The sequence below is a fragment of the Empidonax traillii genome, unplaced genomic scaffold (genome assembly GCF_003031625.1).
Source record: "Empidonax traillii isolate 1590-97213 ecotype Southwest subspecies unplaced genomic scaffold, ASM303162v1 scaffold1332:size131828, whole genome shotgun sequence".
NCBI classification, from domain to species: Eukaryota; Metazoa; Chordata; class Aves; order Passeriformes; family Tyrannidae; genus Empidonax; species Empidonax traillii.
Genome location: NW_020956525.1, coordinates 18,486 through 32,191, shown reverse-complemented (window position 1 = coordinate 32,191; position 13,706 = coordinate 18,486). Strand labels below are relative to the sequence as shown.

Below are 13,706 nucleotides of genomic sequence, written 5' to 3'. Positions count from 1 at the left end.
TTTTTTAAGTTTGCAATGTAGTTTGTAATTCAGCCTTTTAATGAAGCAGTTGTCTCCAGAACACCTGAGTGATAGTTATGTCTGTATAGGCTCGTTGTATATAAATGGTCCTGTTCCTGTTCTGGATGCCCAGGTGTTGGAGCCACGGCAGGAGTCTCAGGGAGAGAGGATGGTACCTTTGGCTTGCTTTTCCTGGATTTGTTGGTTTTTCTGGCATCTCCACTTGAAGGCAGGCTATTCAGGGGGGGATTTCTTCCAGTCCTGCTCAGCCAAGGAGTTGGGAAACAGGTGCCAAAGGGGGAAGATGTGAAGAGGAATAGCTTTTTCATTTCTCCTCCACTACTTTGTGCATGGATCTCCCTCTCCCAGCCCTTGCCTCTCCTCTTCTCCCCATCTCCCAGAAATCTCTGTAAAAAGACTAGCTTTTAATCCTTCAGTTAGCTTGGACTTTGCTGTGAGGCACTCAAAGATAGAAGCTGAGGCACTGGAAAAAGAGTTGATTCTTTTATCTTAGTGTATCTGGTATCATGTTCATATTTCCAGTTCAAAAGAGACCTTTTTTTCTCTGCTGGTGAGAAGGCTTCTGAAGTATGGTGAGACTGGTAGTTTCTGGTGTTTCTCTGATCCCACAGTAGCATACAATTGCAGCTCAATTGCTGCTCAGTTGGTTTTTCTGAACTACATGATTTTGTTTAAATTGCACATTTTGTAAACTGACTTGAAGAGTTAATAACCATTTTAATAGTGACTTGTAAGAACATAGTCCAGGTTAAAAATAAAATTACAGCTGTTGGGACCAGACTGAGTTCAAGGCCTGTTAGTATTGTCTTGAGAAAAAAAAAACCTGTTCTTATTAACAAGGGTTTGGGTTACGGGTCATTATGTGATCAGCGGGATCGTGTCAGCCTCGTAACATGCTCACTTCCCAGCACTTCTTTGTGCGAGTAAAACTGGAACACACTGCAGCGGTTTGTTCTTGGCTCTTCTTTGCTGGCCCTCTGTGCAAACAAGCTCCCCTCTGGCAGAGCAGGTATCCAGCACGATCGCTATGAATTCGAGCTCTGAGGTAAACAGATGCAGGGAAGAGCTCTTGCTTAGACATGTGCCCCTAGATTTGACTACCTTATTTATAAGACAGATGTGAATATGCCGTAGGGGAGGAAGAATGTGGGATTTTTTTCCTAAATAGCCTTCAGAACTGAGTCTCTAACACTCTGGCTTTTCTCCCTTTTTCCCTTTCCAGTCCTTCCTCCAGTGCTGGTTCCAAGGCACAGCGAGTACAACCCCCAGCACAGCCTCTTGGCGCAGTTCCGCAACCTGGGACAAAATGAGCCCCACATGCCACACAACGCTACTTTCCCGGACTCTTTTCAGCAACCCAATAGCCACCCTTTTCCCCACTCACCCAACAGCAGCTATCCAAACTCTCCTGGAAGCAGCAGTAGCACCTATCCACATTCTCCAGCCAGCTCAGACCCAGGAAGTCCTTTCCAGATGCCAGGTACAGTCAACTTGGGTTCTCCTTCAGAAGGGAGAAGGTGGTTGGACATCACTGGTATCACATTTTTTTTGCCTGCTAACTCTTGTGTTCAATAGCAAGCTGAGAGATGTAAGGTAATAAAGACTGTATAATCTCTTTGTCTGGTAATAATATTGAAGGTTTTAATATTATGCCTGTTTCAAGCACAGTTAAACTACTGCAGTAAAACTTGTGGGGTGAGGGGAGGGATTCAAAATGTTTCGGGGACCAGTTCAGCAGTTTAGCCCACAAAGCTTACTGTGTTTAATGCACCAGAAGTGTAAGGCTAGAGATCACTCTTGAAGAGATCATCATACCTTCAGCACAAAGTTTTAGTTCTGCAGAAAAATGGTATTTCCCGAGGTGATCATGTTATTGCTACTTGATAACAGTTTCTTCACATGGTGATGTAATTTCAAGATGCAAATATACTTCAGCTGAAAAACAGGTCCTTGAAAGAAATCTTCAGCTGTTTTGCTAGCTAAAGTCAGAGAAATAACAAGCTTTCTTTGCTGACTGGTGTCTGTAGAAAATTCTGTTAAATTGCTTTTTTTGGTCTTTACATGGGGGTTGATAAAACTACTGCAGAAGCAGTCTGTGACAGATTTCTTGATTTAAATGCTGGGAGAAGGACTCAGTACAAATGCTTACTGATGTTGTTTGCCTGTTTTCTTCAGGGGCTGAGGGAGGGCACGTGTAAACAAAGCAGCAGACTTGTGAAAATCTGTTTCCTATTACATGAAATTAACTTCCATGGATTTCTGATGTTGATAGTTGCTTCTCTTTCAAATTTTCCTCCTCTGGGTGAAGACTACTGAATTTGCAGAGGCTGAAAGAAAGGAAAGAGAGTTTATATTCTAATAAAATGTGAGAAGTTGCCATGAAGACAGCTGTCTTTTTTTTTTTTTTTTTTTTTTAATATGATTGGTGTGGTTGGGGCTCTTCCAGCAGAGATAAAGATCTAACAAGGTCTTCCTGAATGCTGGCTTGTGGAAGCTCACTTGATCTTTGAGGGTCTGTTCTGTCCACATGTCCATAACATCAGCAGCTGCAGTGAAGAAATTGAATTAGAGGAGAGGTCAGGATACTGATGTCCTTGATGTCCGTCAAGGACAGATACAGATACAGCCACCTTGCACTAATGCGGAAAGGAGCTGACTTTTGGAAAATATTAAAAAATACAAAAACCAACCAAACAAAAAACAAAACAAAACAACCCAACAACAACAACAAAAAGGAAAGCAGTTATTCAGAGATCTTGAAAACTTTCTAGATATTGGCTAATTTATTGCCTGTGGCCCTAGAATCTGTTGCATCACTCACATTATGTTTGCACACACACTCAAAATCAAGTGCAGTCTGTTAAGCTTTTAATGCAGCCCTGTTGTCATCTCTGCCTTTCTCTGCTGCTTTCTCATCCAACTGAGGGTATTCCGATAAGAGAATTAACAAGGTACCCGCCAGCATTAGATGTAAAGCTCTCAACAAAATACCTGCTAAACAATAAGTAGTTAATAAATTTCATGAACATTTCTTTTCTTAAAAAATACATTAAAAAAAAAATCCCAAACTTACAAAGCATTCTTCTGCCTTTCATTGATGCTAATTTGATTTTAGGAGTTTTGGAGGCCCCTGTGATTATTTGCTATGGTGGTTTGCAATCCATACTCTCAGTAATGGAAGTAAATGTGGGATGAGCAGCAGCCGTGTTCACCAGATAGCACAGCGGTAACCTAAGCTCAGCTTCTGCAGCGAAAACAAGGGTTTCTCTCTCTTGCATGTACCTCTCTGCAATTGATTTGGAGGAGAGAGTCCCCTGGTGTACAGCTTCTTGTAGCTTCTAAAAAACCTTTTGGGAAGCTTTCCCAGAAGTGGGATAGGCAGCTGAAGGGCAGTGTTGAGTACCTGGCTGGAACGCTTCAAACAGGGCTGAACGCAGTATGGTAGTGGTCCAGTCATTGTACATGGGCTGGGTTTGTGCCAGTGATGCAGTTCTGAATGGGACCATATGGAGACACTGACTGATAAATCCCAGACCCAGGCAGCTGCTTCTGTAGAATTTGGGTTCCTGAACACTTTCTACTGTTCCCAGTCTAGGGAAACAGAGGTAATACACTGCACTGACAATGATAAAGTCCTGGATATATCTGGGATGTTTGCATACTTTGCTGGTAGAATTGTGTTAGAGTAAGTTCACACTGAAAGTTTTCTGCTCCAACTTCTGTTCACATTTACTATAACTGATGTCTACTTGTGGCTGGGACCTCTTTGTGCCTTAATGTGTGTATGGCACTTTCAACCTGCAAAAACGTGGGCTGGAAACACAGCTGAGCTTTCTTTTATGGCTTTACGTGGGGCTGAAGTGACTTGTTTTTACCACAGTTGTGATTAATATGCACAGTAATTCTTTGCTTTCCTGATTCAAGGTCCATGATTGCTTTTTCAGATTTCTGGTGGGTGGAAGTTTATAGCTGATTCAGGCTGGAAGCATTTCCAGGCTAAAACTGTTTATGTGGATATGTGGATATTCTTTGAAGAGAGGAAAGGACTCGTGTATCTCTGCCTTTTCTATATTTAGCTGATACTCCCCCTCCTGCTTACCTGCCGCCGGAAGATCAGATGACACACGATACCTCCCAGCCAATGGATACCAACATGATGGCACCTGCAATTCCTCCTGACATACACAGAGGAGGTAAAAACACTTCTCTCTTCTTGTTTTCTGCTTCACTTCTTAAGAGTAAAGAACCTTCAGAGCTTATTAGTGGTAACTGAGTTGTAATTTTGGATGGATGTTGTTTATGGAAGTTTTTATCTGCAGAAAAGAAAAAGAAAATTTTTTTTTATGTTGTTGTAAGGGATGAAATAATGAAGCTGGAGATTATTTATAAATGTAAATATTTATTTACAACAGGAAGCTATCCCATGACTCCTTAAAAATGTAAAATGTGTTGGATTTATTACTTTCTTACTTCCAACCAGCTTAACAGCTAAAGTAATTTTATATTTTCTATTCTATTCTATGTATTCTACGATTACACTGATTTATTGGAACAATGCAGTTGATGCTATATAAAGCCAGATGAATTGTGGATGACAGTAGATGTAGTCAAGTATAGCTCTCCATGCAGAGACTTGATCAGAGAATGGATACTAATACTGTCAGTTACGTAAATGCCCAGGGACATGTTACATGGGCAACTGAAATATCTGTATTTTTTCCTCTGAGACAGTACATCTTATAAAGTTGTGCTTTTTTGTTATGGTTTTGTCCTGAATTCTAAACTTCAGTCCTTAAAGAGTATGCTCTGCTTTTAATAAGTTACCCTTCTCCTGGTTATAAGGGCATTTGAATTTTTTTGTATTTTTTGTTCTGCTCTCTCTTTTTTACTTTCATCTTTGAGTCATGCAGTGATAACTCTCGGTTCAGAACACAGAGTTGTCTGCCTGAGGTGTGGCATTGCTACAGACTTTAAAAATCTGTACTTGAAAAAAACCCTGTTGCTTTATGTACTGTGACAAAGACATCTTTTTACACATTGCTTTTTAAAGCCTTCGCAGCCAGCCGTGACTGCTGAGTAAAGGATTTAGTGCATTCATCACATTGTGAGAAATGGCCCCTTTAGAGAACACATGAGCTTACATAGTTGAGGCCCATGCCAAGAAAGTGCAGCAAGTGGGATGCTGTGCCAGAATGATTATCAAGATCACAAGCACATGAACAATTTAACTCTTGTGTTTTGGATTTTTTTGTTCCTTTTTTTTTTTTTTTTTTTTTTTTTTTTTTTTTTTTTTTTTTTTTTTTTTTTTTTTTTTTTTTTTTTTTTTTTTTTTTTTTTTTTTTTTTTTGGGTGCTTGTTTTGCTGCTCCTCTTTATGTCCAGTTTCAGGAAGTATATTTGCTCTCTTAAAAACAGTTCAGATAGCTTTTGTGTTAACCTGTTTACTCTCTGCTTGGAATGAGCTTTGCATGTGATAAACCGCATCTGTAGCATTTCCACTTTTTGCTGATCCAGTACACTTTGTGTGTATATGAACAGTTTTTCAGGAATTTTTGCATGTGTCCCCCTCTCCCAAAGTGCATAAGTACCATAAAATTCCTCTATTACACGAGAGTTGATAAAGAGAAAAGGGTTTATGTTTTTCTTCTTGCTTTTCAGCATTCAACCATTTCAAAATAAAAATTGTGTTTATTAGGATTATCCCCTCCTAGTAGTTTAGTACAATAGATTTTCATCCCTGTCCTTTCATTAAAAAAAAATAAAAGTATTTTTTATGCCTTCTTGCGTTTATTATTCATATATACATGCTGTGATTGTAGTTCTCTAAAAAAAATCTGCTGCAGATAGTGAAAGAAGAGTTTTTACTGTGAACTTACTGTACCATTTTTTGCTGCAAACCTTTTAGGAGCATGTTCTTTATGGTGATTTGTTAGTCTTAAGAGATTTGATTTAACAAGCGGCATCCTGTCAATGAAGTTGGGTAATCTCCATTGTTAGCCCATGCTGGGAATAGAGAGACTAAACGCACCTGCTCTGCATGACTTAAAGCAAATGAGAGGAAGTCAGTATGAAATCTGTGTGAGAGAGATATGATTAATTCTGTAAGAATGGCCAGCTGGCAAGATTTCTTCCTGACTTTGAGAACTGGGGCAAAGCTGCAGCTTTGATAATCGCTGGCATCTTTATAGGAATTAAAAGTGTAGTAACCTCTTACTAATAATGTATGACTGATTTTTATTCTTTTTTATTGTGTTAGGGTTTTTTTAATTTTTTTTTTTACAGTGATGTGAAGGGATAGAAAGTGCCAGAGTGTTGAGAAAGATAAGCTTAAAACCAGTGTTTCAAGCAAGTTATTAACAGTAAACACTGTGCTCAGAAGTTTTGCACGGTGATGTAGGATGTGTTATCCTGCTTTTGACTGTTTTGCCACCTTTTGTATCTATGATGTACTGCTGGTTTTTGGGGGAGACTTCTGTTTTTTTGTTTTGCATGTAACAGAAACTCACAAAGGTGTGATCTGTGAACAGAGGAAGATGTGAACGCTGATTTTAGTTGGTTGACTTTTGTAAAAACTTGGAGCTGGTAGAATGAAACCTCTGGCCAGAAGAACAAGTTTTCCCACAACACCAGTCTGATTTTCATTTTAGGATTTTTACCTGTAGTTGGTATCTGCAAAGTTGGTATCTTAGCAGCAAGTCCAACTTTGCTAGGCTTAGTAGTGAAATAGTATCCTTCATTCAAAAGAAACCACATAAACAACCACATCCCTTAGCTAGCATCATTTTATTTGGAGGCATTTCTCTAATTTGTAGCTGTATTTGGCACCTTAAAGGATGTGGAGATTTCTGAAGAAGCCCATGCTGTTGTTGGACACCCACTGGGAAACTTTTTGGTAAAGACCATTGGTATCATCTGGAGAAATTGTTCCCCATGCACAGTCACAAGGGTTGCTTCAAGACCTTCAAGTGAACCAGGAATTTCCTGCACAATTCCCAGCTTCAGTTAGGAGCTGCTGAGGAGGAGCTTCTTGTTCCCAGTGTCTGAAAAACCCCATTCTGAGGAATCCTTGCTATAATTCAACAAGTAAATCTTTTGGTCATGAACAGTTGAGATTTTGCATTCATGGTAGCAGTTAATGAATGAAAGGTCATCATTAAATAATATCTTCCTCCATTTCATCTGCTCTCCAGCCCAGTGTAACTGCCAGGTGTTATTCCCTGTTCAGCCTCCAATCCGAAGCAGTATCTGTTTATATTGCAGATGTGCTTTATGCATGTTCTGCAGACAAATACCAACCTCTCTTACATTTTTGAAGTCTCCTACCATTCCCCCAAAAAGCCCAGGAGGAGGATTTGGGCACATTCTGAGTGCTGAAAGATTGACTGTATATTTAACTGCCTTGTTATACTTCTTTGTCCCCAGAGTTAGAAATGGTGTTTGGTGCACTGTGTGATGCTGTTTCTCCCTGTTACAATACAGCTTTGCAGTAAGCAAAGAGGTGAGCTTTCATTTTTTAGTAGAGTAAAATGAACTAGAAGTTCATCTACTAAATTAGAAAGCAAGCTGAGCTGTAAATTGCAGCATTTCTCTGCTGTGTGGACTTGTACCATAGCATGTTGTAAGAAGATGGGGCAGGGATAGTGGGGCACTGCTTGGTATGTGCCCAGGAGCTTCCTGCACTTTTCTGCTCATATCTAGTACCAGCCTTAGTCCCTTTTCAGTGCAGATGAAATTATTCTACTATATGTTTGTGGCTATGAAAAGTTCAAAATGACTGGAGAGGAGCCCTCATTTAGCTGCATCAGTGATCTTCAGCCAAAATCTGCAGTTTATGACTCTTTACACCTCAAGCCTGTATTCCAGCACTGTCAGACTGTAACCTTTCTATTGTTGCTGTACAGATGTCCAGGCAGTTGCTTATGAAGAGCCGAAGCATTGGTGCTCCATTGTCTACTATGAGCTGAACAACCGCGTCGGGGAGGCGTTCCACGCTTCTTCAACCAGCATCCTGGTGGATGGCTTCACTGATCCTTCCAACAACAAGAACAGGTTTTGCCTGGGGCTGCTCTCCAATGTTAACCGCAACTCCACCATCGAGAACACCAGGAGGCATATTGGCAAAGGTGAGGTTTGGATCTTCGCATCCATTTTGGAGTAGGTGGGGGGCATTTCCCCCGGTCAGGACAACCTGGGCCACTTGCCTCCAGAGCAAGCTGGTCTCCCCTAGTATGTGGGATGAGTGCTTGTGTCAGTAAACATATAATTTTCTGGCCTAGCCTTATAAACGAGGTATTGCTCTTACCTGGTGTGTAATTACAGGAAGCTTTTACCCTTAATCAATTTTATAACTGCCTGAAGGCTATCAAAATCTTAATTTACAAAGAGAGGGTAAGGCAGGGCAGCATGAAATGTCTTGATTTGTCTTGATTATTGGTGTATATGGAAGTGCAAACTGTGGTTCTTGGCACCAAACTTTTTAGCTACCCTTAGTTCCAACATAAATTAGCTATCCTAACATGTTTTGGGAGACAACCTCCTAGAACAGTTTATTCCAAATGCATTTTTCACAGGCTGGTGATTCTTTCAGTGAGAATTTTGTGCTTCCCTTCTGTGGTTGTGACAGTGTCTTGCAAAAGAGAAAAGCTTTTGGTTTGTGCCTGACTAATGCAGTCCTCTTTTCTGGGAACTCACCTGTAATGCAAATGACAGGCAAAACTGAAATTGCCCCCTGCAAGGGGCCATTCCTGCCAGGCAATTTTTTTTTAGGTATTTACATTATTAGTAAACTCAAAATTTTCTGAGACAGTTGAGGGTTCAGCATGCCCAAACAGTGGGTTGGATGTTGTAAGTGCCAATTCATGAAGTATCTTCCTCTTCCTCAGAGGAGGAAGGAATTGAAACTGAAGAGAACAGTCGAGTCCTTTCCTTGAGTCTGAGCTCGCGGTGTGTAGAGCTCTCCTCTACATGGGAACCGGTGCAGCTCTCAGCAGTGCACCACACCTGTGCTCTGCCACTCAAGTGCTAATACTTCTTCCTTCTTTTCCTCCCCATCCATCTTACCAAGTATCAGGGTATTTATTTAACACCTCATTCATTTTTTTTTCCTGTTAAAAATAACCCAGCTGCGAGCAGAGTTCTGCTGAAGCACTTAACTGCGTACGTACCGCAGCAGGGCATGGGGGAGACAAGGATGCTGTGGAATGAGTCAATGTGTGCAAGTGATGACAATGCAGAGCTGTTGGTCTTTGAGGAAGGAGGAGTAAATCTCAAACTTGAAGACATAGCTATAAATGTTTTTTGCAGATCAGGTGGGAGTATATGTGTACCCACACAGGTACACACATAATCAACAGCAAAATCTTCCATGGTAGAGTACAGTCAAGGCTTTCTTACTGGAGTGCAGTTAAGTGTTTTAATTCTGTGTGTTCACCTCTGTGATTTGTGACATTGTGGGAGGTGAAAGGTTTAAATAGCAAATAAACCATTTTTAAACACAGAAAGGTGAATTTTCTTGCTTTCTCAAAGCCTTTGGCATTGACTCCTAGTGACACAAAGGTTCTCTGTGTGATGCTTTTCTGGGGCTTTGCTGCCATCGATTACAGGTGAGGGAGCAGGCACTAGGAGGGGAAAGGACTGTAAAATTGGTGTGTACCATTTTCTTTTTTCCCCCCTAGCTTTCTGGAATTAAAGCTAGCTGACAAAACTCCTGCTACCTAAATTACCATTCAAGAGTTTTCCAGAGAATCCAGCTTGGGGCTGCTTTAGTAACTACACACTATGCAATAATTTGGTTTCTACTCTCTTAGCTCACATTTCCAATTATTGTTTTACATAAATATGATGAGAAAAATTTCAAACCATTCAATGTAGTGTATCCAGTGCAGTTCATCAGAACTACAGTGCTTGCTAGTTTATTGTTGTTGAATATACAACATGTTGTATATTCTATTTTATATACGTATATAAGATACCCTCCTTTCAAATCTCCTGCTGATGAAACAGAAGAGTAAAAATCAAGTTTAAAGGCAGGTAATGTTTGATATGCAGGTAATGTTCATCTCTTTAAGCAGAAACCCCAATCTCTGTGGAGAAAGAGCATGAAAAACAGATGCACAGTGTGAATTTACCTAAACAACCTTCTCCTCCCAGGTGTCCATCTCTATTATGTTGGTGGGGAAGTGTATGCTGAATGTCTCAGTGACAGCAGCATTTTTGTGCAAAGTCGGAACTGCAACTACCATCATGGGTTCCATCCCACCACAGTCTGCAAAATCCCCAGTGGCTGCAGTTTGAAGATTTTCAATAATCAAGAGTTTGCTCAGCTTTTGGCTCAGTCCGTGAACCACGGCTTTGAGACAGTATATGAGCTTACTAAGATGTGCACTCTCCGTATGAGTTTTGTAAAGGTATGTGAAAATTTGCTTGAGATTATTTCATAAGCAGAATAAATTATTGTTTTGTAATGTGGTGACTTTGAATGGTCCAGTAACTCCCTCCATGAACCCATTAATAGCTGCTGAATTTTAAGTATGGAATGCTCGTTAAGTGTGAGACAGATCTTACAGAAATGGAGTTGTATTTGTGAAAAGAAATCCATCTGACACACATACTTTGAAAGCTTGGGGTGACTTGAAGAAGGTGTTTCTTTCACATAAGCCCTTTAAACATTGACCAGCTGCTCCTAAACTGAGAGCTGCAGTAATTATTTGGAATAATAACCTTTCCATTCTAGGAGGGCATGTAAGGTCAAGATTTGTAATGTGGCTGATGTGAGTTGTCAGCATAGGCACTGATATAAAAGGGCTGGTCATACATATGGGAGTAATCGAATTAAGGTGGTAATATGCTGAAATGCTCTTCATGATAGGAGGATGGAAACTTTCAGATGTGTTAAGGCACATCTGATTCCCAAAATGGAATAGGTTGTTCATAGCTCTGCATCCCACAGAGCTGTATGGCGGTGCTACCTGAGCAAACAGGACCTCCTGTGTATTGGGTGTTGCACTGCACAATGTTCAGAGCTGCTGCCACCTGTGTTGGGAACTGGGTAATCCCCTCATTAGGGGTTAATGCAGAGCAGAGCAAATTGCATCTGCAGTTGTCATAGGTCTTGTCTCCAGACCTGCCACTAGAATTACAAAACGATGTTTAAATATCTCTTTATACCTTTGCTAATTGCTGTAACTGAATCAGGTATGAGCTGAAATAAAACCTATCTTTTCTTAACGTGAGATCACATGGGCAATGACCATGCCCTCTTTCTCCAAGGAGTGTTTCTGACTTCACTGCTCAATTTACTATGTCCATCCAGAGAATGACACTTTGGTTCTTGTCACACAGAGGCCTCACCCCTACTTTCACATCACTCTTAGACCTCATCTTTTAATTTGGTGATCTATTTGGCAGCATTTTCCCTCAATTTGTTCTGGTTTTGGTCTTGGCAGAGAAGACTTTATTACTCTCCTCTTCAGGATCTTTACTAGTACCTGAGGCAACTGGCAGTGATCTATGGTGAAATTTTGCACTGCCACAGGTTATGTCTTTAAGATTTTAAAGACTTCCATTCCAAGAGATCAAGAGATCTCAAAATGATACTTTCACCACATTTATTATTTTTTTAGCTTCTGGTTTGCTTGTTGAAACGTGATAAAAGTTGGTTCATCAAGGGTGTTATGCTAGCCTGCTGATAGTGACTTTTGAGAGCTAATTTGTTAAGAAAGAAGTATGCTTCTCACATATTTAATATTATAAAATAAGGTGATTTTTTTTTTCTTTCCTCACTTATGATTCTGTTTCCAGGGTTGGGGAGCTGAGTATCATCGCCAGGATGTAACGAGCACTCCATGCTGGATAGAGATACATCTTCATGGTCCCCTCCAGTGGCTGGATAAAGTACTTACTCAGATGGGCTCTCCTCATAATCCTATCTCTTCAGTGTCTTAAAAGGCCCCAAACTCCTGCATTTTGGAAGCAGTTGAGCCTTGCATGTACTTGAAAGATGTATGAGTCAGACACACACACATTTATTTTTTTTTCCCTCTGAACTGGCAACTGCTTAATAAGAGCCACATAAATACTTGACTTCTGTGACCAACTGTTGGATTCAGAAAACAAGATAAATAAACCCCTCTGACATACTGTTGGTATAAAGGATGTTAGTTTATGTTGTAACGTGCTGTGGCAAAGTTGATTTGCTGGCCTTAGTACAACAGGGACGACTGAACCAGGACCGCAGCGTGTGGGACCGAGTTCCCGAAGGATCTTCCTGTAGCTGGTGCTCTTGAGGTTCTCCTTCTTCCTTACATCCGTGTTTTCCCCTGTGTCCTCTGGAGCTAAGAGCCGATGTTGGTGAAGCCTGCTCTTTGCAGGCTCTCCTCAGTACTTCTTAAAAACGTTTTTCTCAATTGATGGTTGCTGTTCTCTTTAAAAGTAAAAAAAAAAATTCCATGGGGCTTAATCTCAGAAACTATGTACTATCTTTGAAACTGTGTCCTGACCATACTGCTGTAAGAATGCTAGGTATGTCTTTTGCTAAGTGTATGTATGGTGTATTTGAAAATTTAGAAAATAATTAGATTTAGACCATAAAGGAATTAGGAATATTTGAACTGGGGGGAGGTGAGAGTGGGAGGGAAAATGACAACTGAAATGTAGAATATATTGTAAACATAGCGTGCTAGTTTAAACTGAGGTCTGAATTTTGCTGTGCATTTGTTCTTATAGTGGCTTCATCTTGTTAATTCTGACTATTTTTGCCTCGTCGTTTTCCCCCAAAACAATTGCAAAGCTTCTTTTACCCATGAAGAGGACAAAATGATTAATTGCTGCAGTTTGAAGGCTGCAGCTTTGTGTATTTCAAGACAAAATTGTACAGAATGCTCTTTAACTATTAAGCAGTTTTATACAGTTTATGTAACAGAAGTAGGCTTTTAATTTTGTAAGAGAACCTTGTTTTGCCAAATCTAGTAACTGTTAATTGTTTGGAGGACTTCAGTATCCCTGTATGGGTCTATTTCAAACTTAAAATATATATATATTTTTAATTTTTATTTTTTTTTACTGCTTGGTTTATTTTCTTCTCTTTGATCTTTTATATTCACTTAAGCTGTAGTACTTTTAAGTATCTTTATTCCAAAACTAGTGGGTCCTCTTTACTGGAAGTTTTGAATAAAACCTGTTGTTACTGCTTACATTTGATTAAAACCTTGTCTCGTCCACTTCTTAGTAGAGTCTTAACAAACCAGATAAAGATACAGTCTTAAGGAGGAACAACTAGAAGTGAAGATATGCTGAGCTGAACTTTCTCCACACTTCTGCTTTTGCTCTGGGGAGGGGTAAGGTAAGGACTGTCCCACTGCAGCTGGAAAGTGTCTGTCAGGTGCTGGGATTATGGAATTGGAGAGATTGGGGGTTGACCGGAATTCCAATGCCTGTGCCTGGCTAAAATGGACCATGCAGCACTCACAGGAGCATGAGGGAAATCTGAGCAGCAGAGATGAATGTGTGTTCAGCCAGACATATGAGTGTGTATGTCACTGTAATGAGTAATTGCCCTTTATGGAGAATGAGTCAATCCCACTTTCTTTCTTTTCTTCTTTCCTCCTTTCTTTCTTTCCTTTCTTTCTCTCCTTTCTTTCTCTCTCTCTTTCCTTTCTTTCTCTCTCTTTCTTTCTCTCTCTCTCTCTC

The 13,706-nt window shown here is 40.2% G+C and overlaps 1 protein-coding gene across 1 annotated transcript in view; it reads left to right on the top strand.

The window, feature by feature from the left end:
- SMAD1 (SMAD family member 1) overlaps nucleotides 1-13,223 on the top strand; it is a 48,279-nt gene extending 35,056 nt beyond the window's left edge. The window contains exons 3-7 of the mRNA XM_027906636.1: nucleotides 1,244-1,501; nucleotides 4,098-4,214; nucleotides 7,922-8,143; nucleotides 10,170-10,426; nucleotides 11,820-13,223. Coding sequence (XP_027762437.1) covers nucleotides 1,244-1,501; nucleotides 4,098-4,214; nucleotides 7,922-8,143; nucleotides 10,170-10,426; nucleotides 11,820-11,963 — 998 coding nt within the window. The 3' untranslated portion in view covers nucleotides 11,964-13,223. The remainder of the gene's footprint in view (nucleotides 1-1,243; nucleotides 1,502-4,097; nucleotides 4,215-7,921; nucleotides 8,144-10,169; nucleotides 10,427-11,819) is intronic.
- The last annotated feature ends 483 nt before the right edge of the window (nucleotides 13,224-13,706 follow it).